The following is a 27,820-nucleotide window of genomic DNA, read 5'->3' as shown; positions in this document are numbered from 1 at the left end:
TCTGTAAACTAGATTTAAACTTTTGAAATGGAAATCACAGCAGGGCATAATGTTGTACAACTGTGATCCCAGCTCCTGGGAAACTGAAGATTGTGAGTTTGAGGATAACCTATGCAATATGGATGTCCAGACTTTGCCTCAACTAACCTAAATAAATACAATGGAAATCACTCTGAATATGAGAGTTCTGCAAACTATTTAGTTCTTTGCAAATTGTAGTTATTTTTATTTCCTCCAAGGAATAATCATTACACTTTAAGGTTTTTCTATTTCTATTTGTGCATTTAAAGCTCTTCTTATAACCAGATTTTTTTAGCTTTCATGTTGTTTGTAAACATCAATGAATTATATACCTCATCATTTTTTACCAGTTCTTCAGTGTACTTACTTGCGTCTCTAGGAAATTGAAATAAGCACTGCATTTATACTGTTCTGTATTTCTTCCTTTCTTTTTAATTTGCAAATAAGAGATTTGTTTTCCCCTGACATTCAATCTTATACTCTTCTAAAGATGCTATTATTTTGTTGACTGATCGTTCATTAATAAGTAAAATTACCATCTGCTGCATGACTTCCTAAATTACCCAGTAATTGAATGTATATTAATTTTCCATTTTGGAAATTAAACTATCAAAATGACACCACTGTTCTTTGTTGGAGCTAGATAGAGTTCCAGGTATGCTTAGATTTGCACTCTGACATTACCACACTTATATACTAATGTCCACTTTCCCAGTGCTTTCTATGAATAATCTGCTAACTTAATACATAAACTAGTGTCCTTTTATCCTTCTTGGTTTTTAATGTATATATATATATATATATATATATATATATATATATATATATATTGCCTCGATTCCAAGTTAATAGATGCAAAGAAGATTTAGAGTTTCTTAGACTCACCCCATTTGAAAATGGTCTGGAAGTCTAAAGTACATAGACACAGTATAAATATGCATGCCTTTCAAATTTATTATAGACATTTTTCTTTATTTGTCCTGTCAAAACTGTTAAGAAAAACATGTATCTTTGGTTGAAAATTGCAGATGCAAACAGTTTCAGAATTCTCCTAAGGAATCAACAGAATATTTTTCCTTTATATGATCCATTGTATTTCATTTAATTTTCATGCAGCTACATTTCCTTTTGTGTCTTTTCTGTTCTTTGTTTTAAAATTCATTATTGTATATAACGATGACTGCCGATTTATTCCTTTTGGGGCCTGAAGTTTGGATGGATGCAGTTTGTAGACTTTGTTAAAAATAAAAATAAAAAGACTACAACAAAATTACTCACAAGCTTTGAACACGATATTCTGCATTTGCCAATGGAGTTCTAATAAACAGATTATTGAATTTTAGAGCTGAAAAGGGCTTCAGAGAGCATGGAATCCATCCCTCATATATTATAGAAAAACAATAAAGCCAAGGAAGATTAAGTCACTGACCACTCACACAGCTAACTAGGGAACAAGAACCAGACCCTCAAACTTGCCAAATCCAAGTCCTGTGGCCCATTTAATAAATCACACATCCTCTGAAGACAGATTTTCAGTATTATCAGACTGTCGTTCCTCATAAAGTGAAAATACAATTAGCTAAGTTTGCCATGTGACTCTATACCTACAAAGCAAAGCAAACATTCTCAAAGACAAACCTGGGAACATGGAATTTCTATAACATAAAGTTTCTACAAGGCCACCCTTTCTGACTGTTCAGATATATATGCCTTAAGGAAATGATCACACAGGCAACAGCTATTCATTTTTAACATGGTAATTTCTATTAGGATTAGTATCTGATTATCTTGGAAATTATATACAGATTTCCATTTTCAAAAGCCCTGTGCCCTCCCTTGTCCAGAGAAATCTGTAAATATTAAATTTGGCGGTTGAAATGCATGCTTTGGCAGATCTCCATTTAAAAGGAGGTTTGTGGTGTTTTATTTTTCCTATGAAAGATAAAGCACAGCTGATTATACTTGTACAAACCCCAAAGGAAATGGGCTTTGTTGATGGTAACTGACTGCAATGAAGCTGGAAAAGCTCTCATTTCTTCTTGCCCTCCAACCTCTGCTCTGATCATGACAAGCCAGCCCTACCAGGAACACAGTGATGATCCAGCAAAGCGTCTTTACTTGGGAGGAAAAAGAAGGCAGGGCACTCCTCAGGAGGGTGGGCAATAAAGGTTCTGTATGCTTTCCCGAGTGATTAGAGCTGGGATGTTGATCTCTTTTCATACTGTAGAGGTGGCTCGCTGCAGTCACGCCTCCCACTGCCAGCCAGGCTCCGGGATCCTAATCAGTCACTATGAAAACTCATTAGCTCCACAGCAATGAGTCCTCCACTGCTGAAGCTTGGTGCTCTGCTCAGTACCATGGCAATGATCTCAAACTGGATGTCCCAAACTCTACCGTCTTTGGTAGGACTGAACACCACGAGCCTGTCGACGCCAGATATTTTAGTAAGTCATTCCCATGGGTTTGACCATCTTGGGATGAGAATGTATTACATCAGTGTAAATTGCAAAAGCTAAGATTTTTATGTATAGTCTGACTTCAAAGAGATCTTATCTATACGATAACTTTAATCATAGATATTAAAGAACACTTTAAAGTTACGCCAAAGTGGGGTGGGGGGTGGTGGATTGAGAATTCTTTGAGAAATTAGCTGTAAAAAGAGGCACTAGACTCCTTAAATTCTTACGAATGAAAAGCTTTAAGTGGACTATATTAATTTGCAAATTGCAAGGAATCTTAAAAATGCATGGTTTACTTTTGGATTATCATTATTTTGCTTCCTGTGATGTCTGTAAACTTTCCATAACATCTCCCACAGGATGAGATGTCCAGTATATTCTGCCTGGATTTTTTACTAAGTAGGTTTTTCTTTGAAATGCAATTAATGCAGTGAGTAAATAAAAATAAAGAAATAAGCTCATGTATTTAAAGCCTGCCCAAAAGACCTGCAAGAGAGCTAAGTAACACAAATGATAGAAAACACTATATCATTGTATTATTTATTATTTTATAGACTTTTCTTGTTACTGGTTTAACTTGCATAGTTTTCTGTCCCCTGAAACTAACGGAATTTAGTCCTTCCCACTTTATTTTAATAAAGCCTTTTCTGGTACTTTGAAGCAAAGTTTGATTAATCACACTATGAAATACTTTAAAGACAAAAAAAAAATCTCTGTTAAAAAATAAAACTTTAAAAATTCAATTAAAAGGAATAGGTTAAGCAAAAAGACAATTTCCTTAATACAATATTTTTTTTAAATCTACAGAAACAAATAGGCTTTGAGGATTTTTAACCTTTATATAGATTATTTGAGGAACCAAGACCTGAAAAGTAGCCTTCTATTTTTAAGAGTTGTCTGCAGTTACTAATAATAATTAATCTATCAATCAATGTGTAATTAACTGAGTAAAGCTAGACTGAATTAGTTACATAATATGTTAGCTTCTCCTAGGGCTTAGGGACCAAGGGAATAATGTGAGGAAAACTTCTCCTGCCTTCACTTTTTACCACCCTGGAGTCATTCATAATGTATTACTGAGTAAAGTCTCTTCCTTACTTGCAGGTGATGGCTTGGCAGAAAGGATTTAAAGAGATTCATGGTTAAAAAGCAAATGTGATATGTCACTAACATTACAATTATAAAGAATTCTATACTATTTAGTGAATCAAGGTTTTCCAAAGCCTAGGTAGCTAATTCTTTCCATAACATAGTGTTGAGTTAACCCTTTCAGAAAAACAATACCCAAGGAAGACCAAGACATAGTTGTTGAGTTAATCCTTTCAGAAAAATGGTACCCAAGGAAGAAAGTGATTGATGAGTTAAATGAAAAATTTGACACCATTATCCTGAGGTGTTTTTTTTTTTATTTAGACATTGGCTTGGTTATTCTCTATTGTTAATAAATGAAGGGATGTAAATTTTCAAAGCCATAAATGATTCCTCTAGTTACCTTGCATGTTTAATCTTAGTTATTGCTACTTTCTGACTGATAATGTGTTCATTAAAACACACAAAGCATTGCTATAAGTAGACATACTTTTGGTACACTAATGCTTTGGATATTTCCCCTTGGTGAACAAAATCTCAGAATATCAAGCAAGTGTTTTACAATGGCTAGTGTTCATAAGTTAATAAATGGTATTCTCTAGAAAAACAAAGAAACCAGAAACCAAACTTTATTTCTGCCTTTGTCTGCTTTACAGAAGAGTAATATCAGTTCAATAATTATTATAGATGACTACTCATAACTTTAATTAAAATACTGAATGAATTGGTATTTCTTAGATACAGACCATAAAAATATTGATGCAGAAATTTGGATAGAATGTTAAAAAAAAATCACAAGCATCTGGATGGATTATTTTAACTTTATCTTTAGTAACAAAAATTTTTTTGGCAAAGTACATCTTAGATAATATATGCAGAATAGATATTGCTTCAGTAAAGCTATAAAATAGATAATTGATCAAATAACATCTGGGATGATCACTTATTAAGATTCTATCATTTTCTTCCTACCCATTCAAACTCTAAGCCCAGTGAATATACTCCACTGAAGACTTAGAGATGTTATACTGGGATTTAATCATGTGATATAGAAAAGTCACATTTTGAGAGGTCGAATTGGTAGTCTGTGTTAGAAAACTGGTGACTGTAAGGCAGAAACATGTCTCCCCAACACTTGCAGCTTCGAATACTTAATTCTGTTAAGATACGGAGCCATGAGGGTGGGAGAGTAAAGAAGAGCAGGAAAACAATCTCAACAAACCAGATTAACTCTAATGGGGGGTTGAAGTGGGTCCCGATGGTGACTTGAGTCAGGAGACACCAGGCATGGTGCAAAAAATGGCAGCTGAGATGTCAGGGCTTAAATAGGGTCATGATCAGAGGGTAGGGTCACAGGAAGCTCCAGAGTTCAAAGAGTCTCCAGTTCATGGTACAAGCCTGTCAGGTGCAGTAATCCTGACTCTAGGAATTCAGACAAACCTACCACCTGGGGTTGGAGGTGGGGTTTCACCTCTAAGAGTTTTCAGAAAATCCCCATCCACCAAGGTGCCAAGATGGCATCAGTTAGACCCAGTATCCAAATTTCAGAGGTCTCAAGATTTTCAATGGAAATACACCTCCTATAACCCATCCTTGTCATATTGAAAATGAAAAAAAAAAAGGTCTCAAAATGGACAAGTGATCAATGAGATTGCCTCCAGCTGGTTAAGGGCAGAACCAAATATGGATCCAAGTCAGTGATCTTCTACTCAATAACAAAATCCTATTACTTAAAATATGTCTTTTCATCTCTTTAATCATACAGAGCCAGAAAAAAGCTATAAACTCAGCTAGGTTGTAAGCCTTCCAAAAGGTTTTGCATGCATAAAGAAGACAAGATTTGGGAGGGTAAGGGAGATAACATAAAAGGTGGGGCAAGGGTGAACAAATACAACAGTGATGCTCACTAGACACTATATGGGAAATGAAGTGGATATCTTGTGCTGGGGATGAGAGAGAAAAACCGGATGAGAGCGATGGAAGGGGAGACATGGTAAAAAGGAATTGTACTCATTACTCATTACCTGATTCATGTATATCAACTCTACAGTAACAATTATAAAAAAAGAATCTCCTCTGTGGCATCTTAGTCATTGGGACAGAGCAGTGAAGGAGATGTTTCTGATCAGAGTCTGTGCTTCTAGAAGCCTCTCACAAAATTCAATAAAGAGCCTTATGATTATTTCTATGGAGAGGGTTGCTGGGACTCTTAGCTAGAAGCATGAGCAGATCCTTAACCAATAGGTATATCTGCATAATAATAAGCAAAACCAGCTTTTTTCTTCCATTTCCCCCTCACTTTCTACCATGAATGTGATCAGCCTTCAACCAGCACATGCCACACATGGAAAAGGAGGTCTCCAAATTTGTTTTCATGTTCGTTCCTGGAATGTGCAAGTAACAAAAAAAATGCAGCTGTGAGTATGAATGTGGTCTTTCTTAAAAATAATAGCTTCAATTGACCTGAATGTATATAATATGTATTATATACGCGTGTGTATGTGTGGGTAGATGTACATATGGATATATATTTTTTCTTTTTAAAGGATAGTTTGAGTCATTAAATCATTAAATGGCAATGAAATTTGCTTATGGCAGGTGCTTCTGAAATAGGCAGGATTTGATTGTCTCAAAAGCTGAAAGACTTTTGAAATTCCCAGAATATTTAAGAAAATAATAAATCATTAAATACAATTCATGAGGTGATAAACACTCTTTAGGTACGACTTTTTAAATGAAACTTTCATTTATTCGTCTCCTGTGGCCCTCATTTCCATTTTTGTTTGTTGCTTGGTTTTTCTATTTGCCTTTTCTGTGCCTTACTCCCCTGTTGTTGTTATTATCGACATTGTTGTTTTTCCTTCTACACTGTAGCATGGGGCTTGGCCTTTGGAGAGATTGGGTGTCTGAGAGGAGAATTCAGCTCTCTGAAGACTTAGACTCCCTCTGGCTCTTCTCTCTGATGCACAGTCATTTCCCCAGGAGGCTGAGCTTCTGAGAAGTCCCTCATGCTGTGGACTCCACACCAGGAACAACACAGGAAAGAGCAATTAAATAAAGCTAGAGGACATAGAACAGACACAAGCTGTTCTCAAATAGTCATCCTTACCTGCTGTTGGTGGTAGGACAAGGCCTGGAGGGGATTTGTGGGCATAAACCATTTGTTTTATTACATTTTAAAGTATCCATCTGAATTCTCCTTATAACTACTTTGATGAATTACTCAACTTGAAAGTTCTGAAATACCTCCAAACAGTCAATATACCCTCTAAGTTTCTTATCCTTGACTAACCAACCTGTTTTTAATTCTAAATGCAACTGTCTGACTTTAGTAGTTTTGGCTTGCTTTATTTATGTTTTGGAGGAGGAATGTTATTTTGATTTGTAGTGCTGGAGGTAGAAACACAGGGCTTTGTGCATACTAGGTAAACACCACCACCCAGTTACATCTCCAGGCTCTACTTGACTGACTTAACCTTTTCATTTAGTTTGTTGTTGTTGTTTTTGTTTGTTTGTTTTGAGACATCACTATATAGCTCAGGCTGTTCTCAAATTCAGCCTCCAGGTGCTCAAATTCAAGTGTAACTAAATTCAGGCATCTTATTGTGATTCATATGATCATTTTCCCCTGAAAAACCATTATGAAATGTATATTTCATGGTGAGCAGCTAAACAAATTAAGGAGAAGAATTGGGTGAAAGAATAGAATGGCAAACAAATCATTTTTTAAATTTATCTTTAAAAATTGTACAAAGGGGTTTAAAGTCACCATGTCAAGTACTCTATGTACTTAGATATATTTATTATATGTATTTGTGTGTCTTACGTTGATCAATATTTTGATAAATATCATCTCTTCTGTCAGTCTCCCTCACCTTCCCATCTATCCCAACCTCACCCATTGTCTCAAGTGTCCTAGTTCCGTTTTCACATTGTACTTTGAGTCCTGTGACTCTATTTGTCCACAGAATGGCAAATATCGGTAACGGAACAGAATAGGATAATTGTCTTTTTGTACAAGAATTACCCAATGGACAAGAGTAGGTTTATTGTTAAGTGCCTGAAACAGAAATAGGGCCCATAGAGAAGATGACAGAGAGAGAAATTCACACTGCACCCCTCAGCTTTCCATCAGGGGAAGAGGCTGCGGTGGAAGTACTGAACTCTCTATGGTACAGTGGTCCCACAATTCTACTGAGAATGGAAACACAAGAATTTAGGGCAGAAGTTTCATTGAGTAGAAAGATATAGGACTAAATAAGAGTTCTAAGGTCCTTCCTAACTCTTATTCATTATGATTTGTAAAAGAGCTGGGCAGAGCTAACTACTCTGACGGTAATGATACTTTTTTTGTTTCTTATTTGTTTTGTTTTGATAGTTTTTGTTTGTTTGTTTGTGTTTTTTGCCCTCTTAAAGCCTGGAGATTTCACTGAAGAAGGAGTATTTATTTATCTCAGTTCTAAGTATTCTTATAAATAACAGCCAGAAAACTGCTCAGGAGTGACATCTTTATTAACACCTCCTCCAGAACACAGCTTCTTTTAGTGTGATCTGTCAACCTCTCTCTAATTCCTTCCCTCACATCTCTCTTCTCACCACAACTGATGTCATTAGCATGCCAAACCACATTTCCTTCTCTGGGACCAAACATATCCTTAAGATAGAAAATTTATGAAGGGTTTTCATCACTCAGGTATCTCTACTCTAAATCAAATAGGTTTTCATAAATGAAATTTTTTCTGCTTTATGGCTCTACCTTGTACACTATTTTCAGTAGCTTTATCACTTTTGCCTAAGTGTACTTTATGTGAAAGACCCGGGAACTCAGCAGAAAGCATAAAATGCAACAATGTTCAAGTCACTAATTTTCTTCTGTCTAAAGGATTAAAATTGTCCCCCTTTGTCTGCTGCCCTGCTCCTTTGATTTCTCCTCCCTACAAAATCTAGACCCTTGCAAATGATCATAATTGCTGTTCCTAACCACTGCTATGCTGGGTGATAGCCTGTGCTTATCTGGATGTCATGAGCTGCTGAGGTGTCTGTCTTGGATTTCTCCTCCCTACAAAATCTAGACCCTTGCAAATGATCATAATACCTTTCATGGGAATCCTCTGCTCCATCTTGCTGTTCCTAACCACTGCTATGCTGGGTGATAGCCTGTGCTTATCTGGATGTCATGAGCTGCTGAGGTGTCTGTTTATTCTAACAGTCCTGCTATGGCTAACAGCCCGTGAACATAGATATGCTATCTACATTGAGTTACAGAATGATCATTTAGAGTTCTGGCCTGAAAGTTACAGTAAACTTATATGAGTCTCATATATGACTTTTACTAAATTGTATCACTTGGGGAAAAAAATCCTAAAAATCTTTGAGTTTCACTTCCTTCATGCGTCAAATAAGATATTGTCTATTTCTAAGTGCAAATTGTTCAAAAGGAATAAGATAAATGCAATTGCTAGTGATTTGGTAAGGGAAAAATTATCAAAATCCAGGTATTTTGATTTATTTTTCATTCCTCAGGGTATTTTCTTACTGATATGAAAGATTTACCAGGTGATAGCTTTATATTTACAAAGCATAAATTTATGATGAAATTTTAAGCAAGGAACCTAGAGTTGAAATAGTTGTTAAAAGTATCATTTTAATTCCTCTATTTAGAGTATTCTTAAATATTTCATGAGTTTTATCATATTCAGAATAGCTAACCAGTTCATTTAGTTCTTCTAATTAACACAAAAGGTTCAAAGAGGATGGCATCAGTAATCAGATTCAGGATGCTTTGAGTAGCAATAACCTATATGGGCATCCCAGTTCAGTCTTGGGGTTCCCAGTAGCCAGAAAATGCTCTGGGATACCATTACATATTATGGGAGGGTAGAAATGATTGGGGGTAGAGCATAGTGGTTAAACTTCATATTCTGAAATTAGGCTATACAAGAACAAATCCCAGTTCTGCTGACTTTCTTGCCTGACTTTAAGCAAAGTCTCAGACTCCTCATCAGTAAAATATGCAAAATGACATCAGCTGCTCCATGGAGTTATTATTCAAAGGTAATGAAACACAAAAAGTTAAGTAGTAGGGTTGTATACATGCTCTTTCTAGAGAAACAAAGTTTGCACATTTTGCATCATTTGTGGTAGCTAGAATGTACCTATAACTCTGTATATAAACCCATTGGGGGGTATGCAAGTGGTTACTAATGAGTTAACTGAGCACATTAGACTCTATGGAGAGCTCCAACAGTATATTCTTTTACAAAGACTAAATCAAATCTCAATAAAATCAACACCAGGAAAGGGATACATGTAAGAGACAAGTATGGAGCCAAGCAGAGACAGGTACATGAGTGAAGGGAGGAAAGGGGGAAAAAATGTAGTCAAGACTTCATTGTATGTACCACAAAATTAAGAAAAGAAAGAGAAGAGGTGAGCTGAAGAGGGGTGAACATTTTAAAAGAGGTGTCAATGATCATGATTGTAATCCTAGCTATTCAGGAGGCTGAGATCTGAAGATTGCAGTTCAAAGCCCTCCCAGGCAGAAAATCCATGAGACTCTTATCTCCAATAAAATACTCAGAAAAATCCAGAAGTGTTCCTGTAGCCCAAATGGTAGTGCTAGCCTTAAGCACAAAGAGGCTCAGGAACAGGCCTCAAACCCTGAGTTCAAGCCCCAGGACTGGCAAAAGAAAAAAAAAACAGATGCATTGTATTCATAAACTGCTTTGTTATATTTGTTATATGGTGCTTCCTTTGTACAACTACTTAAAGATAATTTTTTATCACAGAAAAAGAATAAATGTTCTTCTATTACATGAGTTTACTGATACCTGGATCATTGCTCTTGAAAGTAATATGAATATCTAGGAAACATCCAAATATGTCTTTCTTCCTAGCTGTATTTTGGTTCTTTTTTTCAAAATCAGCCTGGATGCTCCCAAAGCTTCCTCTATTTATCACTGACCCTAAGAGAGAGGTCAATAGTAAAATCCACAGGATGATTAGCACTCATCTTTTTTTTAAATTTTATTTTATTTTATTTGTGAACATACTGGTACAGAGGAGTCACAATTACATGGGCAGGATAATGTGTACATTTCTTACCAAGCATTGCAGCCTCCTCCTTTGTTTACCCTTCACATCCCTTCCTAGCCTCCCCCCTCCCCCCCAATCCCAACCTTTTCCTTGTTAAAAGAGGTGACTTTTTACAGTCTAAACCATTGAAAGTAGCTGTGGTACAGAAAGTCGTGCCTCTTTTCTGTGGATCTTCCAAGGAAACAATTGGAAGTACACACAGGGCTTGTGTCTTTAACAAGAAATGTACTCATTGCCTTACTCAAATAACTGTAACCCCTCTGTACAGTATCTTTACAATAAAATAAAATGTAATAAGAATGAGGAAGATATATGGCTAATGTTGATTGGGATACTTTGTATATATGTATGGAAATGTCATAACTAAAGCCTCCCTGTATAACTAACATGTGCTAATAAAAAGAAATATAGAAAAAAAAGAAGGTAACAGCTGACTGTTCACTTTTTCCCTGCCTCACCACCTAGCCCTACAATGATGAGCTTCACTTTCAACTAGCAAATACTTGGCAAGTGAGCACCAGTATTAATAGTGCTGGATTTAGTAATCAGTGTTTACATCCCTGTTAAAATATTTCAATATTATAATTGGGTGGTCCTGTCTCCTTCATCTGAAAGCTAGATTTATTCCATCTGCAAACCTTAATTTTCTGACATATTTGAAATTTACATCCAATGTTGGGAGACAACTCCAGAGCCTATATTTAGACAAACTAATCCCATCCTGTTACTTGATTTAACCTTGTAATAATATCAGTGAAAATACTCAGCTAAACTGTTGCTATATTTGTTCTGGAGATAATCTCTTTACTTTCCCTATAACTCCAAAGAATATGCTAAGATCTTTAAGATATTACCAGATTCCAACAACGTACAATTCTAAAAACATCTTTCTATGCTAACTAAATATTCAGGCACAAATGCCACAAAGAAAGGGTAAGTAGAATAACAACAACAGAAAAAGAAGTATAATAATGAGTCTAACCCCCCTCAAGAATATAAAGCAGGAAGTAGACAGATAAACACTGAAACAAGAAGTCTGGCTCAATTTGCTTTTAATAATAGAACAAAGACAAGGATAATGTCTTTATGATTTTCTCAAATTTATAGTTTATGGGCATCCAAATATTAGTTTATATTGGAATACCTGTCAGTATCCCAGATTGGTTATCATTTGAGCCTTTGAAGTAAAAATGACCTGTGCATTGATTTATAGTTAAGTACTTGATAAGCTGGAACTTGGGACAGAAAAAAAATGTAGATAAGACTGCTTTCCCTCATCTGTAGATTCAAGAAATTATTTTTATCTATCATATCTCAGAACAGTACAGAATTAAAAATAGAACCAGGATAAATAGAATTCATATCCTAGCTCTACAAAGGGACTCAGGATAAGTAAGAAAGACCCTTGATTTGTCTCAGATTTCCTCAGGAAAAAAAAACAAATTCACACAAAAGGAGATGATTTACCTGTACAACATTTGGTAGGCATTTTATTTTCAATATTTATCTTAGTAATCTCTTAAAAATTACATTTATAGTTACCACCATGTTATTATGGGGATATAGCACACAAATTAAAAATCACATACCTAAAATTCTACTTCTCCCACCCCAAAGCAAGCTCTTCATGTCTGTGAGACATAATCAGCACAAATGGAAATGTGCTGTAAATGAAAATACATTCAGAGTTCCAAAGAGAGGACACTTCTTTTCTATGAAATTTTACTAATATTTCATTAACAATTTTTATAGTAAATATTGAACTGAAGGTATTTTGGATAAATTCAAGTAAATACTGAAATTACTGTCACTACTTTCTTTCCTTGTCAAATGCAGTTACTAGAAAATTTGACATAACACATGAAACACTTGTATACTTCTATTATAATGTATAGTTTGGAGCAGAGCACGTGGCAGCAGACCGGAGACACTATTTACATTTTGCACATTCTAGGCAGGTTGGGCATCATCACAATCATAGCAGTAATACTCAATACCTGGAATCTGGGCTGCTGTTGTTGTACCATTGCATCAACAAGTCAATTAAAATGTCTCTCCTGAAATGGAGCCCAGACAATCCTCTAAGCAGACTCAGTGCAGACATGAGCCACCCAGTGCTCCCAGTACTCATAGGAATGGGAGCCACACTAGTATAGCAGCTCATCTGTTATAGCTTATATTGTACAATGGCAGGAGTTAGCTATTCATAAAAAATTAGGAGAGGCAAGCCTTTCCCATGTGTTAATGCAGATACTTCTATTTCACTTATTTTCAAGTCTGGTTACAGTAAAATTCTTCTACAGCTGAAGAATGAAAGTAAGTGTTGTCTGCTTATATTATTTGAGAACCTATTAAACTTCTTCTTGAAAGAAAATGAGACAAACACTGAGGTTAATTATCTATGCACTTGCTATGTATAGACAGGATGTGTTCATATATCCAATAGCCAGGCATATGTAATTGTTGAACTAAGGTATCTGAACTACAGACAACAGTACTCTACACATTTAATACCTAATGAATAACACAATTCTTCCAGTAGAAATCGAAGGAATGGATAAACTCATAGGCATGAAGTAGACAAATGAGGTAACAGAAGGGAAATGAGCAATGATGAGGGTCAACATGACATGCTTGCATGTTGGCTGGAATGAGGGTTTCTATTGGCCAGGAGGCAAAATTATGAGTATAAATTGAGGCAGAACTGGAATGACATGCCATGGTTCAAAGAGACAGAGAGAAAGAGAGAGAGAGAGAGAGAGAGAGAGAGAGAGAGAGAGAGAGAGAGAGAGAGAGAGAGAGAGAGAGAGAGAGAGAGAGAGAGAGAGAGAGAGAGAGAGAGAGAATATGATATGGTTAGGGCATAGGTATTATTGAAGGAACAGGTTGATACTTTTTCCAAAAAAAAAAAAACAACTCTTTCATTCCCTAAAATTCTGTCTTTCACAAAACAGCACTGATTTATTACCCTGTATTATCGTGTAACTTCTTTCCTATCTTATTAATAATTACTCCCTCAATACATAGGAAGCTCCTTGTTTTATTTCAGAACATCAGACAGGAGTAATGATCAGGAAAAAAATATACTATTAGTTGACATTTACTGTTAAAAATGACAAGCTAGCAGATCTGAGGCAGAAAGAAGCCTATATATGATTATATATATGATTATATATATGATTAAGTGGTTACTAGAAAGTTCTAAAATGGCATTAAAAGTCAGACAACTACCAAAACCAAACCAAAACAAAACAAAACCAAAAAAAGGAAGCAGTCAATGTGAGATCATCAAAGAGTTGTTCATTGAGAGTCTAAAGAAAGACAAAAGATTTTCATCAGAACATTCATTTTAGAAAGGTAGTTAAATGAAGTTACACTGCCTATGTAAATCATTTAATCTTTCTCTTCTCACTTTAAAGGATGAAGACATCAACTTTATACAAGCAAAGATGCTTTGCTAACGATGTTACAAACTCACATTCTCCTGATCCTATAACAAGAGCCTGTGTTTTGTGTGTTTGCCATTGGTTTTTCTCAGACTCAGATTAGCCCTAAGGAAGGGTGGCAAGTATACAGCTCGGCACAAGATCCTGATGGGCGATGTATCTGCACTGTGGTGGCCCCAGAACAAAACCTGTGTTCCCGGGATGCCAAAAGCAGGCAACTTCGCCAACTGCTGGAAAAGGTAGGTGTCTTGGGTCCTCTCTGCATATGTTTATTGAGATCTACCATTCTTTGGGGAAAAAGTATGACAGATCAGGTAGCTGAGTAGATCCCTCTGATTTTTGTCATCTTTTTCAAATAAGTTTAATTTTTTCTCACTTCTAAGGAGAAGTATCTCAAGCCTTCTACCATATTTTTGAACTTCGAGAACTTTTCCTTTTCCTAACCTCCTCTTCTTAAGACAAGGCTTTCTACTATAATTCTTAATATATAGTCAGTCTTTCCTAAAGGCAAAAAAAAAAAGAAAAATCAACATGCCTTCTTGTGATACCAGAAATTTATCTCCAACTCAGGATCAGATCACACTTAGCTCTTTGAGCTCATGGTTTCGGATACCATTAGTAATCTTGCAAGGAAGTTTAAATAATGGCAAGCAATATGCAAGCTCTCTGGGCAGATAATGAATAATTCCAAGTATTTATCATCATTCTCCAAGTCATTCCTTAGAACATTAAGCTCTTCAATTTCATTCAGGACCATTCCCTCTATAATTTACTTAAGCTGAATCCATAACAATCAAATGCAGAATGCCCTTGATGTATTCTCTTCTACAGATAAAAGTCAGCTCATGAGAGGTTATTTATGTTTATTTAGGAGGGGGAAAATCCAGTGACTGATTCTCTCAATTATCCCATTCAGGCTTGCCCTGTGCTCCCCTCTGATTGTGGGAGGACAGCTGGAGTGGTTAGAATGAGGCAAGGATGACAACATGCTGGAAGTTTAAATATCAGGAATAAGAAGATAAATTCAATAGAATGGGCTTTAGTGGGTATCGTATTCACGAATTCACTCCATGCCTTATTATTTCCATGAAGATCCAAACAGTTATGGCATTACATAGGAGCTATTCAACATAAAATCGAGACAGCAAATAACATGAAATCTAGCTTGTTCATGTAGACAAGGACATTTTTCACTATTTCAAGCCCAATTCTCATGACTTTCTTTCACCTGCCATAGAGACAGCATACATTTCTTTTGGGTACATTGTTTGGAAGTCTGCTGATGATAGAACTTATTGAGAAGTTTGCTTTCATGTTTTTACACAAAGCTTAGTTTGTTTCTCCCTCCCCTGTCTTGGAAGTCTTAGTGTCTATTGGCTGAGTCCTCTCAGCTCTTGCATGGTGAGATTGCAGTCTCCCTGCTCCTTCAGTATCCATCAGCAGACAAGAACATACTATACATCACTTCAGATCAAATTAATGACTCTAGCTATTATGTGTCCTAACTGTTAAATGTCATTGATTAATAACTATAATAATCTTAGGGGTATTGTTTTCCAATCAATTATCTTCTTTTTTAAAACTTTAAATATATAGTGGTTAGAAAAAGATTTAATATTTTAAATTCATTTTTGCTTTTCTATTAAATTGTATAGCTACTCAAATGACTGACAATCTGTATCAATCTTGTGTGTGTGTGTGTGTGTGTGCCAGTCCTAGAACTTAAACTCAGAGCCTGGGTGCTGTCTCTGATTTTCTTTTTGCTCAAGGCTAACACTCTACCACTTGAGCCATAGCTTCTCTACTTCTGCCTTTTTTGTGTGGTTTAGTGGAAATAAAAGTCTCACAGGCTTTTCTGCCTAGTCTGTCTTCAAAGTATAATCTTCAGATCTCACCCTACTGAATGGCTAGGATTACAGGCATTACTCACTGATACCCAACTAGTACTGAACTTTTCATCATATAACTATCTTTTTCTATGTCAAATATGCAGAGAAACATTTTAGCAGCATAACTTTATCTCATGTGTCATTTTTTTCAGTATAGCATTAGATATAAATAAGCATTTCTTCAATAATCAGTTGAAAACATTCAAATAAAGTGTAAATGTCACAGAGTAAATAATCCTCTCTACAGGTCCAAAGTGAAACGTATTTCAGAGATATGGTAGAATTAGAAATTAGGAGTGGATGAATAGGGGAAAGAAGGATAAATAGGAGTTTGTTTGAAAATAATCATGGAAATTAGTATTCTATTTAATAGTTCATTTGGGTACATACTTTAAAGGGATTCCACAAAGTAATGCCTTTAAAAATTCATCAACACCCAAATGAGAGAAAATGTATAAAATTATTAACAAAGTCTAAATCTGAGCATGCAAGGTTTATCAAATTTTCTATAAAGTAATTTTATGATAGAAGAGGAGTAATAAATTGTGTGCATACTTTTATAGTGGCCTGAAGGACATTAGCTTTAATGATCAAAAAAATATTTCAAATAAGCATTATTTTTCAGACTGAGTAGTCATTGGTGTCTATAGTTTTATTTATATCCAAGATTTTATAAACAAATAGAAATGAAGCAGCACACTCACCCTTAACCATAAAGCTGAATAAAAGGGAATATTATCAAAAGGAATAATAATGATCTGGCACAGTGTTTCAGGCCTGTAATCCTGAATTCTCAGAGTACTCAAACTGGAATCTGAGAATTGACGTTCAAAGCCATCCCAGACAGAAAAGTCCATGAGATTCTTCTTTTTTTTTTTTTTTTTTGGTTGGTCATGGGGCTTGAACTCTGGGATTGGGCTCTGTCCCTGTGCTCTTCAGCTCAAGGCAAGCAGTCTACACCTTGAGCCACAGCGCCACTTCCTCCATGAGATTCTTATCTCCAATTAACCAGTAAAGAAACAAAAGTGGAGGAATAACTCAATGGGTACAGTGCCAGCCTTGAATGAAAAGCCAGTTGAGAGCATGGAACTGTGTTCAAACTCCAGTATGTGGTACATGTATGCACACACACAGAATAATAATAGTAGTCCTCATTATTATTGTTAGTATATTATTTTATACCATTCAATCTTTGCAGAAAAGATTAGCTGTTTTTGTAAGTTTGCATAAAAGGAAATTGGAGCTTTATCAGTCTAGGAACTTTCCAATATCACTAGACTTATATCAGATTAATTTTTTTTTCTGAGACTTTTTTTTTTTAAAAAAAAACCACCCTGAATGTCATTGGTAGCAACTACACCAGTTTAGGTAATGTTTTGTTAAGCATTTTTACAAGTGTGTATACCACTAAACATTAGAAAATTAATTCTAAGGTATGTCAGATCATATGCTATACTATAACTGTTCATCTAAAAAGTATTTGGTAGCTAGTTGCTCCTACTTTATTTAGGCCAGTATTTCCTGACTTTTGGACTACTGCATGGGCAACAGTCTCTTTATAAATACAAATGAGAAAACCTATATATAACCCTTTCTCACTGAAGATTTCCAAGGCACAGTTTAAAAGTTTGTAAAATTCATGGTGAACAAATCTTATTTTTGTTGTTTTCTTTAAAAAAAAATGTACCATTAGTAGGGCTTGAACTCAGGGCATGGGTACTACCCCCTTAGCTTTTATTGCTGATGGCTGGTCTTGTACCATAGCTTTAAGCCTCTGGTCCACTTCTGGCTTTGTAAGTGGTTAATTGGAGTTAATTGTCTCATGGATGTTGCCAGAGCTGGCTGTGAACCACAATTCTCAGACCTCAACCTCCTGAGTAATGAGAAACCCATTTTTTTAAATAAACTCAAGCCTACCCAAATATATTGATCCATAATGCTTTTTCGAAAATAAACTGGCCTTCATAATAATCAATGCGAGTGACAAAATGTAAGTTAATTTTTGTTCAGAGAGACATTTAGCTTATAAGCAGAGACACAAAATGATCAGTGAATGCAGACAAGAAGTGGGTCAAACTTTAGTCAGATTGTTATTGTGATGGAACGCAGGTAAAAACTAAGAGAAGAAGGATGTATTTTCGTCTTCCAGTTTCAGAGGTTTTCATCCATAGGCATGTGGCTCCATTGTTCCTGGGTCTTGGTGAGCAGAGCATTGTGATGGGAGTGTATGGTGGAATAAAGTCTTCTCACCTGGAGGCAGACAAGAGGCAGAGTGCAAAGAAATGGCAAAGAGGGACGCAGAGGCAGCAAAGTTACAGCTTCTAATCACACACACACACACACACACACACACACACACACACACACACACACACACACACACACACCTATGATCTACTTTCTCCCTTTAATACCCACTACCTAAAATTTCTAGAACCCTCCAGAATATCATCTCTTGTTGGGGATCAAGCTCTGAATATATGAGCTTGTAGGATATATTTCACAGTCAAATTCTAACAGAATCCCAGCAGGGGGACATGCATGGAAAACTGAATTTCAGCACAACTGCAGTGGATATGCACACTAAAAGAGGAAACACAAAAGATAGATCACCTTCCTACAAGCCAAACAATTGAGGTCCAGTGCCCTGTGTCATTAGAAAAACCATGCTCCACCTTCAGTAGGAAGCAAATATCAGCTTCAACCAGCAAGAGAGCTGGCTAACAGCAACACAGAGCCAGATTCCTCACTTAGGAAGCTCTACCTCTAACCTTCACCCCAGCTGTAGCCTTAATAATTACTCATAATTATCATATATGAACTACCATAATGAATATCAGCAAAAAATTTACTTAATGTGTTTTTCCACCAACACAAATTAATTTCAAAATTAGCTTGATATTTTGAGTCAAATGCAAGATAAAACAGAAGCCACTTTAACTCTTCAGAATATCATTTCTGCTGGGCACCAGTGGCTCACGCCTATAATCCTACCTACTCAGGAGGCTGAGATCTGAGGAATGTGGTTCAAAGCCAGCCTGGGCAGGAAAGTCTATGAGACTCTGCTCTCCAATTAACCACCAGAAAACTGGAAGTGGTGCTGTGGCTCAAGTGGTAGAGTGCTCACTTTGAACTGAAGAGCTCAAAAGAAAGCTCCCAAGCCCAGAGTTAAATCCCCACAACCGACAAAAAAGAAAATCATTGCTCACACATCATTTTCTTTATCTAATGTATTTTGCTTTAATTATATTTTATACCATGATAGTAGAAACACAAAAATACTTTTTTGAAATTTGTCACCAATCATTATTACTATTGGAAAAGTCCATTTGTTAGACAATGTACAGACACATTTGGTAATAAGCATTGTGTGTTCTTCTAAGTGATGGATATTTGCAATTATTTTCCCCTAGCTAGAATTTTTATTATTTGTTTAAATAGGTTGCAATTCAACCTATCAATTTCTGAATACAATGCATCTTGATCAATGTCATCCATCATTATCCGCCCCCCATCTTTTCCAAGCCCACACATCCCCTTAAGTCACCAGGTTCCATTTTCACATCTGTACCTTGAATATTGTGACTATTTTTGCCTAGCCTTTCTGTTTCCTTTCTTCTTCCCTCCTTCCCTTAACACACCCACCCCACCATGATAACACATGTTGCAGTTTCCTGGTATTGATATTGTTTAACTGTAAGTTTGTTGTTCAAAGGAGTTACATCATTTTCTAAATGGACTCTGTCTGAGTACAGAGTCTTAGGAGGATCAGCCATGTTTTATAGTGGATATCTTTACAGACATATGCCATATTTAAATGGGTCATCAATTTCTATTAAACAAATGGCTTTGCTTTGTTCATGCTTAGCCATCAATGAAGTTAGAAAATTATTCTGAAAGCACTGTGTTTATCCACAATGGAGTTGCCCAGCTTTCAATGTTGGCTCAGGCATGTCGTACTGCACTAAAAACTATTTTTTTCACCAAAAGCTTTCTGGATGTAAAATTGATAGTAAAATAAGAAATCTTTGTGGTCATATACTGCTATGCTTTACAAGCAGAAGGGAAGGGCGTTCAGATCCTCCTAAAATATGGAGATATTAATTACCTATTGTTATTCTTGGAAACCCAAGTCCTTTACAGTGACAGAGCACTTGCTCTGTATCTGGTTCTGTGTAATGGCTTGGAAATAAAAGACATGAATAAAACACATCCCTTAACCACACAGAGATCAGCACATTGAGAGCCACATTCCTGGCACATCCCCAAGAACACATTATACATCCAGTTTTAAGATATGCCCTAAAAAAGACAGGATTCATACAGGGCAGGGACTAGGGATTAAGACAGCCAAGGGAAAAGAAAAGGGAAAATTGACTTGTCTGAGAAGAATGAAGGAACTAAGGCAGGTCAAGGTAAAAGTGCTCATTGTCTTTCCTGAATTTGACAATTCTAAGGTTGTGTCAACCAGAGGTTAAACTTGTGACTACCTGGTGGCAAAAATTGTCCCCGAGTAAATCATTCCTTTGTAATCCACATTTTCTCCAATGAAATGAACATTTTTGGTCCTTTTACTAATTACATAAGGAGTACATGCTCATGATAAACAAGTCGAACAACTTATATAAGTGTGAAAAATAAAGTAAAACTCATTGCAATCTCACAACCATTTTTGTACCCACACTTTAAGATATTCATTTGTGGAAGTAAAAATATTCAGTGGAAATGGATTTATACATATGCTATATCAATTTACATATGCCTTGCTCTTTAGTATTTATTTTCTGTAGCACTTCAGAAATCTAATCAGTCACAACCACCACCATATATACATACATATGTATATTTCTAAACCTTCCACATGTTTCCTCATAATGTTTCCTTATATATTCTCTTTCTTGTTATACGTGTGCATTTATTTGATTTAAAATGAAAGGATCAAATTATGTAAAGATCTTTACATTTGCTTTCCTGTGGAGATCGTGCGTGATAAAGCAGTGCTTTTCAAACTTTAATAGTCTTATGAATCTTTGGGGAATCTTGGCAAAATGAAAATTCCAATTCAGCAGCATTGGGTGAGTCTCACAATTCTGTACTTAGGACAAGCTGCTGGCGCATGCTGAAATTGAAAACAACACTGAGTACAGATGTCTATATAATCTCTAGAAAGCTTTGTTTGTATTCTATCATTCTTCATTGAACTCTATTGGAGCCTTTCTCTTTGTTTTCAGATTTTTGCTGCCACCAAAATTAGAGGTGCTTTTCTTTCTTCCTCTCATTCCCAGATGCTTTCTAGGCCTCCTGCTTCACGCTTGCAGTAGCCCAGGGCTGACTAAACCTGAGCCGATGCCATCATTTTAACATGTGTTAGTTGCATATCTACCAATGTGGTTGCCAGCACTGTAGATCCACCATGAAATAACTGTACTGAAAGTATTGCCTTCTAAACTATCAGACTCGGTGCTGCCACCCATCATTGCCTAGAGTCCCTGAGCTTTAGGAGGGCAGAAATACAACTTACGGAAACAATGTATTTTAACCATTTTCCCCCATTTCGGGGATTGCAAATTTGTGAAGTGTGGAGATGATAACTCTATTTTTAAACTTGTGTATTAAACTAAATTTATTAACTTCCCATTTACATTTGGCCATTTCTAATGATGTAGTGTCCTTCTTTTAAAGATGTCATGTTGAGGTATAACTTGGTTTTGGTAGATTTGTTATGTGTTTATTGCGGGGAATGCAATCCTGGATCACTACATTAATCCCATTTTTGGTACTAAAGAAGTGATTTCATATGCCCATAAACAGGCAATAACTTACAGCTAATGATTTTATCTAACAGGTTCAGAACATGTCCCAGTCTATTGAAGTCTTAAACTTGAGGACGCAGAGAGATTTCCAATATGTGTTAAAAATGGAAACCCAAATGAAAGGGCTGAAGGCCAAGTTTCGGCAGATTGAAGATGATCGGAAGACACTAATGACCAAACATTTTCAAGTAAGCATGACTTCTACAATCTTGCCACACCAGATGAGACACTGTGTACAATGTACATGGTATAGCACTCAGCTTTCTATAACCCTAACTTGGCCCACACTGGGGATTCAATCATCTCTCCACTGCAACTACTCATTAGCTGTTCAAAATGGGGGGAGGATGGGAAGGGATGGGAAGGGGAAACAAAGGAGGAGGCAACAATGCTTGACAAGAAATGTACTCATTATCTTGCCCATGTGATTGTAACCCCTCTGTATGGTATTTTCACAATAATAAAAAAAGAATAGCTTTCTAAAAAAAATAAAGAACACACAGCACACTGCTATAAAAGGAGCCTCCTTCTCCTAGAACAGATAGAGTTTCTGAATAGATTTTCAGATACTTCAATAGGTAAGACAAGAGGAAATTAATAATTAAGTTAACAAAGCTTTCCTACTAATATGGGACAAGTGTAGAGGCTATAAATGATTAAAAGAGACAATAATTCAATTACGAACAGTATGTTAAAGAAACATTGTCATGTAATTTTACAAAAATAAATTCTTCTTTTTAATTTTAAGTGGTTTATTGGCAATTATCTGGAAACTCTGAAAATGGGAAGAATGTTTGAGGTATGCTGTGTGACCTTCTATTAACTATATAGGACAGAGTCATTAATTTAAAAAGAATCTAGGTCTGATAATGCCACTTTGGCCTATATTAAAAGTAAATAATGTGCTTAAATGATCTGAATAAAGCACATTTTAACATGGCAGAAACTGTTGTAATTTGAAATTTCCTTCTGTGGTCTCAGTAACCTGGATTTGGGGTGTAAGGTGACAGATATTCACACCGAGCCAGTTTCAAAGTTCTATTAGCAGGTCACAGCAGAAGGGAAAGAGGAAATTGACAGGTCAGAAGGCTGAAATGGTCCACAGTATGGTTTAAATTGAAGACAGAAGCAAATAAATCCAGACAGTCAACAAATTAGAACAGGTTGGAGATAGATAGGAAAGATACAGTAAATTAAAAGATTATAGGATGTGAGACTATGAATGGAATGAATGGAGAATTCATGAGAAATGGTAAACAGTGAAGATTATGAGGCTAGGGGAAGGACTTTGATTTTAATCAGGATTGATGGGGACATATACACTGAGCAAAGTAATGCCAAACCTTGTACTAGGTGTCTAATGATTACACTCACTTTTCTATGGAAGTTCCCAAGAGGCAAAGGGAATGGATGGCCTATAGAGGCCTAAGCATCATTTAAAAGCACAAGAGAAAGGTGCTTAATCTTACTTGGAGAAAGCATGGGATTTAGCAAGATTCAAGAAAGCTGGTGACTCACGCCTGTAATCCTAGCTACTTAGGAGACTGAGATCTGAGGATCACGGTTCAAAGCCAGCCCAGGTAGGAAAGTCCATGAGACTCTTATCTCCAATAAACCACTCAGAAAAGCAGAAGTGGCGCAGTGGCTCAAGTGGTAGAGCACTCACCTTGAGCTGTAGAGCTGAGAGACACCATTCTGGCCAAGAGTTCAAGCCCCATGACCAACAACAACAATGAAAAAGAATAATAAAGAAAGCTGGTTTTGGTGTGACCCTCACACCCATACCAAAAATACTAAATTACAGAGTGGATCAAGAAAACCAAGACAAGTACCTATGGCTCATGCCTGTAATCCTAAACTATTCAGAGGTGGCTGAGATCTGAGAACTGTGGTTTGAAGCCAGCCAAGGAAAGGAAAGTATGGGTGACTCTATCCCCAAAATAATCAGCATAAGTCAGGCAGGAGGCATGGCTCAAATGGTAGAGTGACAGCTGTGTACAAATCAGCCAAGCAAACAAGCAAACAAAAAATATTCTAACTTACTTTAGTACTCATATTTAAGAGATAGGCGGCAGCAGCAGAACATCATGGGATGCCAAAGTTGAAGTCATCAACAACGGAGGAAATGTAAGCTGGAAGTTCCCCAAAAGGAACATGCTCATGAGACAGGAACTCAGGTTGTTGGTGCAAAGGGACAATGCTGTGAATATTCTACAGAGCACAATAAATACTTGAGGTTGCCCCGCTAGATAGGGTGGCAATTGAGTGAGGGAGCCCAGGTATGATTGGGAATTCCTGGGAGAAGTCCAAAAATGAAACAATCAATTACAGACAAAACAAAAAAAAACACAGAGAAATAACATTCCTAGTTGACAAGTTTCATTGCAGAAGCCACAGTACCAATGAGAAACATTCATTTTTAGACATCACCATGTGTAGTGATGTTTCTTAGTCAATGTAATATATTGGTGCCATCTATCAATATAGTCCCAATAGCATTAATTACAATAACAGTAGCTATTTTTCTTGAACAATATTGGATCAGTAAAGCCTATTTTTGAACGGTTTAAGTATGTTAAGCAATTAAATACTCACATCAATCCTACAAGGTAAGCATTATTTTTTAATCTCCATCAGATAAAGGAACTGATGTGGAAAGATGATGTGTATTTTTCCAGAGTCATATTATCTAGCATGAATATTACATTACCTATGCAAACAGGCCTTTTCTCACAAAAATCAAAATCACAATAATGATTAGATGTTCAACATACGTTTGTTGAATTTCTTTTCTTTTTTGCAGTGTGTGTGTGTGTGTGTGTGTGTGTGTGTGTGTGTGTGTGTGCATATGTGTGATGTGTATGTATACTGAGGCTTGAACTCAGGGCCTCAGGATTTTGCTTGGCAATTTCCACGTGTGGCTGGCACTCGACCATTTGAGCCACACCTCCTCTTCTGATTTTTTTTGCTGCTTAACTGGAGATAGGAGGTAAGAGTCTTCATGGGGTTTTCTTCTCAGGATGGCTGTGAGCTGCTAACTGAAGATTTCAGCCTTGTGAGTTACTAGGATTACAGGTGTAAGTTTCTAGAACCTAACATTGTGTTTTTGTTTTTGTTTTGTTTTGTTTTGTGGTCGTTTGTGGGGCCTGAACTCTGGGCCTGGGCACTGTCCCTCAGCTCTTCAGCTCAAGGCTAGAGCTCTACCACTTGAGCCACAGCTCTACTTCCTGCTTTTTCTGCTTATGTGGTGCTGAGGAATTGAGCCCAAGGTCTCATGCATGCAAGGCAACCACTCTACCACTGAGCCACCTTCCCAGCCCATGATATTTTTTATTCATTAAGTCCCTATGAATCCATGAATTCACTTTAATTTTGTTGATGTTATTTAGTCTATTTCTGGTCCTGAGATTTGAACCTAAAACTTAAGTCTCTGAGCATTTCTGTTTAAGGCTAGTGCTCTACCACTTGAGCCACAGATCTACTTTTTTGGCTTTTTGGTTAATTGGAAATAAGTCTCATGAACTTTCCTGCCTGGCCTGGCTGCAAACCTTGATCCTTGATCAGCTTGCTGAGTAGCAAGGATGATATGTGTGAGCCACCAGCATCTGGCTGAATTAGTTTTTACTACAGGTACAGAAATGACATGTTGTAGAAAGAGAAATGCAAGATTCCAAAAGCAAGCGTTGTTTTGGAAGTTATCTTTACAAAATCCTCTTCTGCTGCACATTTTTCATCTTACACAAATACTAAGGTATCTTCCCCCTTACAATTCTTCAGATAAAACGTTTAAGCTAGCCATCATACTTGAGACTATCATTTCTGTAAGAAAAATGCTTTGTGAAGATTTCAGCTACCATCAGGGTAGCACAGCAGAAAGTGAGACTCGGGAAGGGATTCAAAAACATGGATCTGTGCTATTATACTTTAATCTTTTATGTATTTGATTCACATCTTGGTTGGGCTACTATTACTTCCTAACAATTTCTGGAATATCAAAGTTGATTGTTGAAAAATGTAGTTATGAATTTATGAGAAGTAAAAAGATTTTAATGTAGCAAGGATGAATGCTATCAAACTTTTGACACAAACGTATCATTTAAAAGAGGCCCAGAGGTAGGATATAAAAACCTTCATTGTAACAGCGGTTATAATATGCAGCAAATATTACCAACAGATCTCTTATATTAAAATCCTAATGAAACAATTGTGCCTCCCATTAGGGGTACTACAAGATGTTCAAACTAATAAGTTCATTTCGAAATGAACAACCCTCTGCAATTTTGCCTTTAGAGTGTGCGAGTTATGAATCTTTCTCATTACCAAGATTCTTTATCCTCCCACACAATATGCACTTGTAGATAAGTTCGAAGATTTCTGAATTTATACCACAAATGGAAATTTCCCCATAAGAAATACAAGCTAATAAATCAGGGTAGCCATGGGATCTCCTGCTATTTTAATGCATTTATGGAAATAACATCTTCTCAATGTAATTTTCAAATGCAATTTTAGCTCCTTTAAATTAGTGTCGAGTACGGTTTCTGACAGTATCTATGGATTACGCTCACATGATCATAAGTATGGTTAACTCCATAAATAGTATCACCGGCAATGAATTCACAATGAATCAAACTCCTGAAATATTGTTACTGATCACAGCTACTAAGTTCAAGAGAAATACATTCCAGGTAAAATTGAAGTTTGACCTTAATCCTTTAATGGCATGGGATAAAGAACACTGCTTTGTCCACATCTATTTTTCTTGTTCACTGGACAAAAAAAAATTCAATATTTATGTTTCAAGCAACTGAGCATGGCTTGTTTGTTACATAAACCACAGCATCTCTGTCTCGTAAAGAGTTAATTCACTACATGGTTAAACCATTCTGCCTTACATAATGACCTCTAAATTATCTATGCCAAGACAAATGGAGTCAGAGTAGAGGCAATAATTCAAAATGGTAAATAGCAACATACATTTATTTGAGCTTTGGGAAGCTTTGCGTGATTTATTATGCTTGCTGAACTTACTTCCCAAATGAAGTTGTGCCAAGTTGGATATTAAAAAGAGCTTGAGATACTTGAACACAGGAAGGACAAAGGCATGAGTGGCCAGGCTAGAAGGCCAAGCGTGAGGACAGAGTTTATGCAGAATCCCAAATTTCCTGTATGTAGTTCAAGAACACAAAGATTCCATATATGGATAATTAATCTTAATTAAATAGTAATAGATTTTACTTACCTTTACTAACTTTATTCAATACCCAATTAGAGAATGGGATCCAGTTTCTCTTTTCTAACTAGATGATGCATTGTTCATTTTATGCAATGCTGACAGAAAGTGAGATAATGTAAAAGCCCATAATTGCAGCGACAGCGAGGTATTCTAATTATGATAAAGATCAATTGGTTTCATAGAAAACCATGTAACCACTGAAAGAGAACCTGTTTTATGGAAAAGGTAGGCTACGTGGAGCGATTACTAATTTCAATAAAAAAAATCAATGAGGAATTTCGGGACTTTGGAGTAATACACATCATCACACAAATGAGCTGGTGTGTTTTAAAATGACTCTCGCCTGCTTTACACAGGAATTGAAAGAAAAGATGGATGAACTCCTGCCCTTGATCCCTGTGCTAGAACAGTACAAAACAGATGCCAAGCTGATCACCCAGTTCAAGGACGAAATCCGGAATCTGTCTGCGGTCCTCACTGGGATCCAGGAAGAGATTGGGGCTTATGACTACGAGGAACTGCACCAAAGGGTGCTCAGCTTGGAAACCAGACTGCGGGACTGCATGAAAAAGCTAAGTGAGTACAACACTCTCTAAGCCATGGTTTGAAGTAGGGTCAATGAAAGTTGGCGTCATTACTGGTCAGAAAGTAGCTCGTTAGAGGAACGCCAGTAGTGCCTACTTTAAGTGTGTTGTGTGCCTTAGTGATTGAACTTCTTGGTTACTCAGGAATACTTGATGAAGACATTTTAGATCGCCATGTCACCATTTGG

General features: G+C 36.5%; 1 protein-coding gene across 2 annotated transcripts in view; it reads left to right on the top strand.

Annotated features, from left to right (window-relative positions):
* Positions 1-27,820, top strand: part of Olfm3 (olfactomedin 3) — a 201,142-nt gene that overhangs the window by 153,341 nt on the left and 19,981 nt on the right. The window contains exons 1-4 of one of the 2 annotated variants that reach the window (XM_070007849.1): positions 2,321-2,465; positions 14,203-14,349; positions 21,845-22,000; positions 27,405-27,624. In XM_070007849.1, coding sequence (XP_069863950.1) covers positions 2,337-2,465; positions 14,203-14,349; positions 21,845-22,000; positions 27,405-27,624 — 652 coding nt within the window. In that variant the 5' untranslated portion in view covers positions 2,321-2,336. Of the gene's footprint in view, positions 1-2,320; positions 2,466-14,202; positions 14,350-21,844; positions 22,001-27,404; positions 27,625-27,820 lie in introns of those variants that run through there. The other variant, XM_070007850.1, reaches the window with a different exon arrangement.

The sequence above is a fragment of the Dipodomys merriami genome, unplaced genomic scaffold (genome assembly GCF_024711535.1).
Source record: "Dipodomys merriami isolate MVZ:Mamm:240054 unplaced genomic scaffold, mDipMer1.0.p SCAF_7, whole genome shotgun sequence".
Taxonomy (NCBI): domain Eukaryota; kingdom Metazoa; phylum Chordata; class Mammalia; order Rodentia; family Heteromyidae; genus Dipodomys; species Dipodomys merriami.
This window is presented reverse-complemented; position numbering and strand designations above follow the sequence as displayed.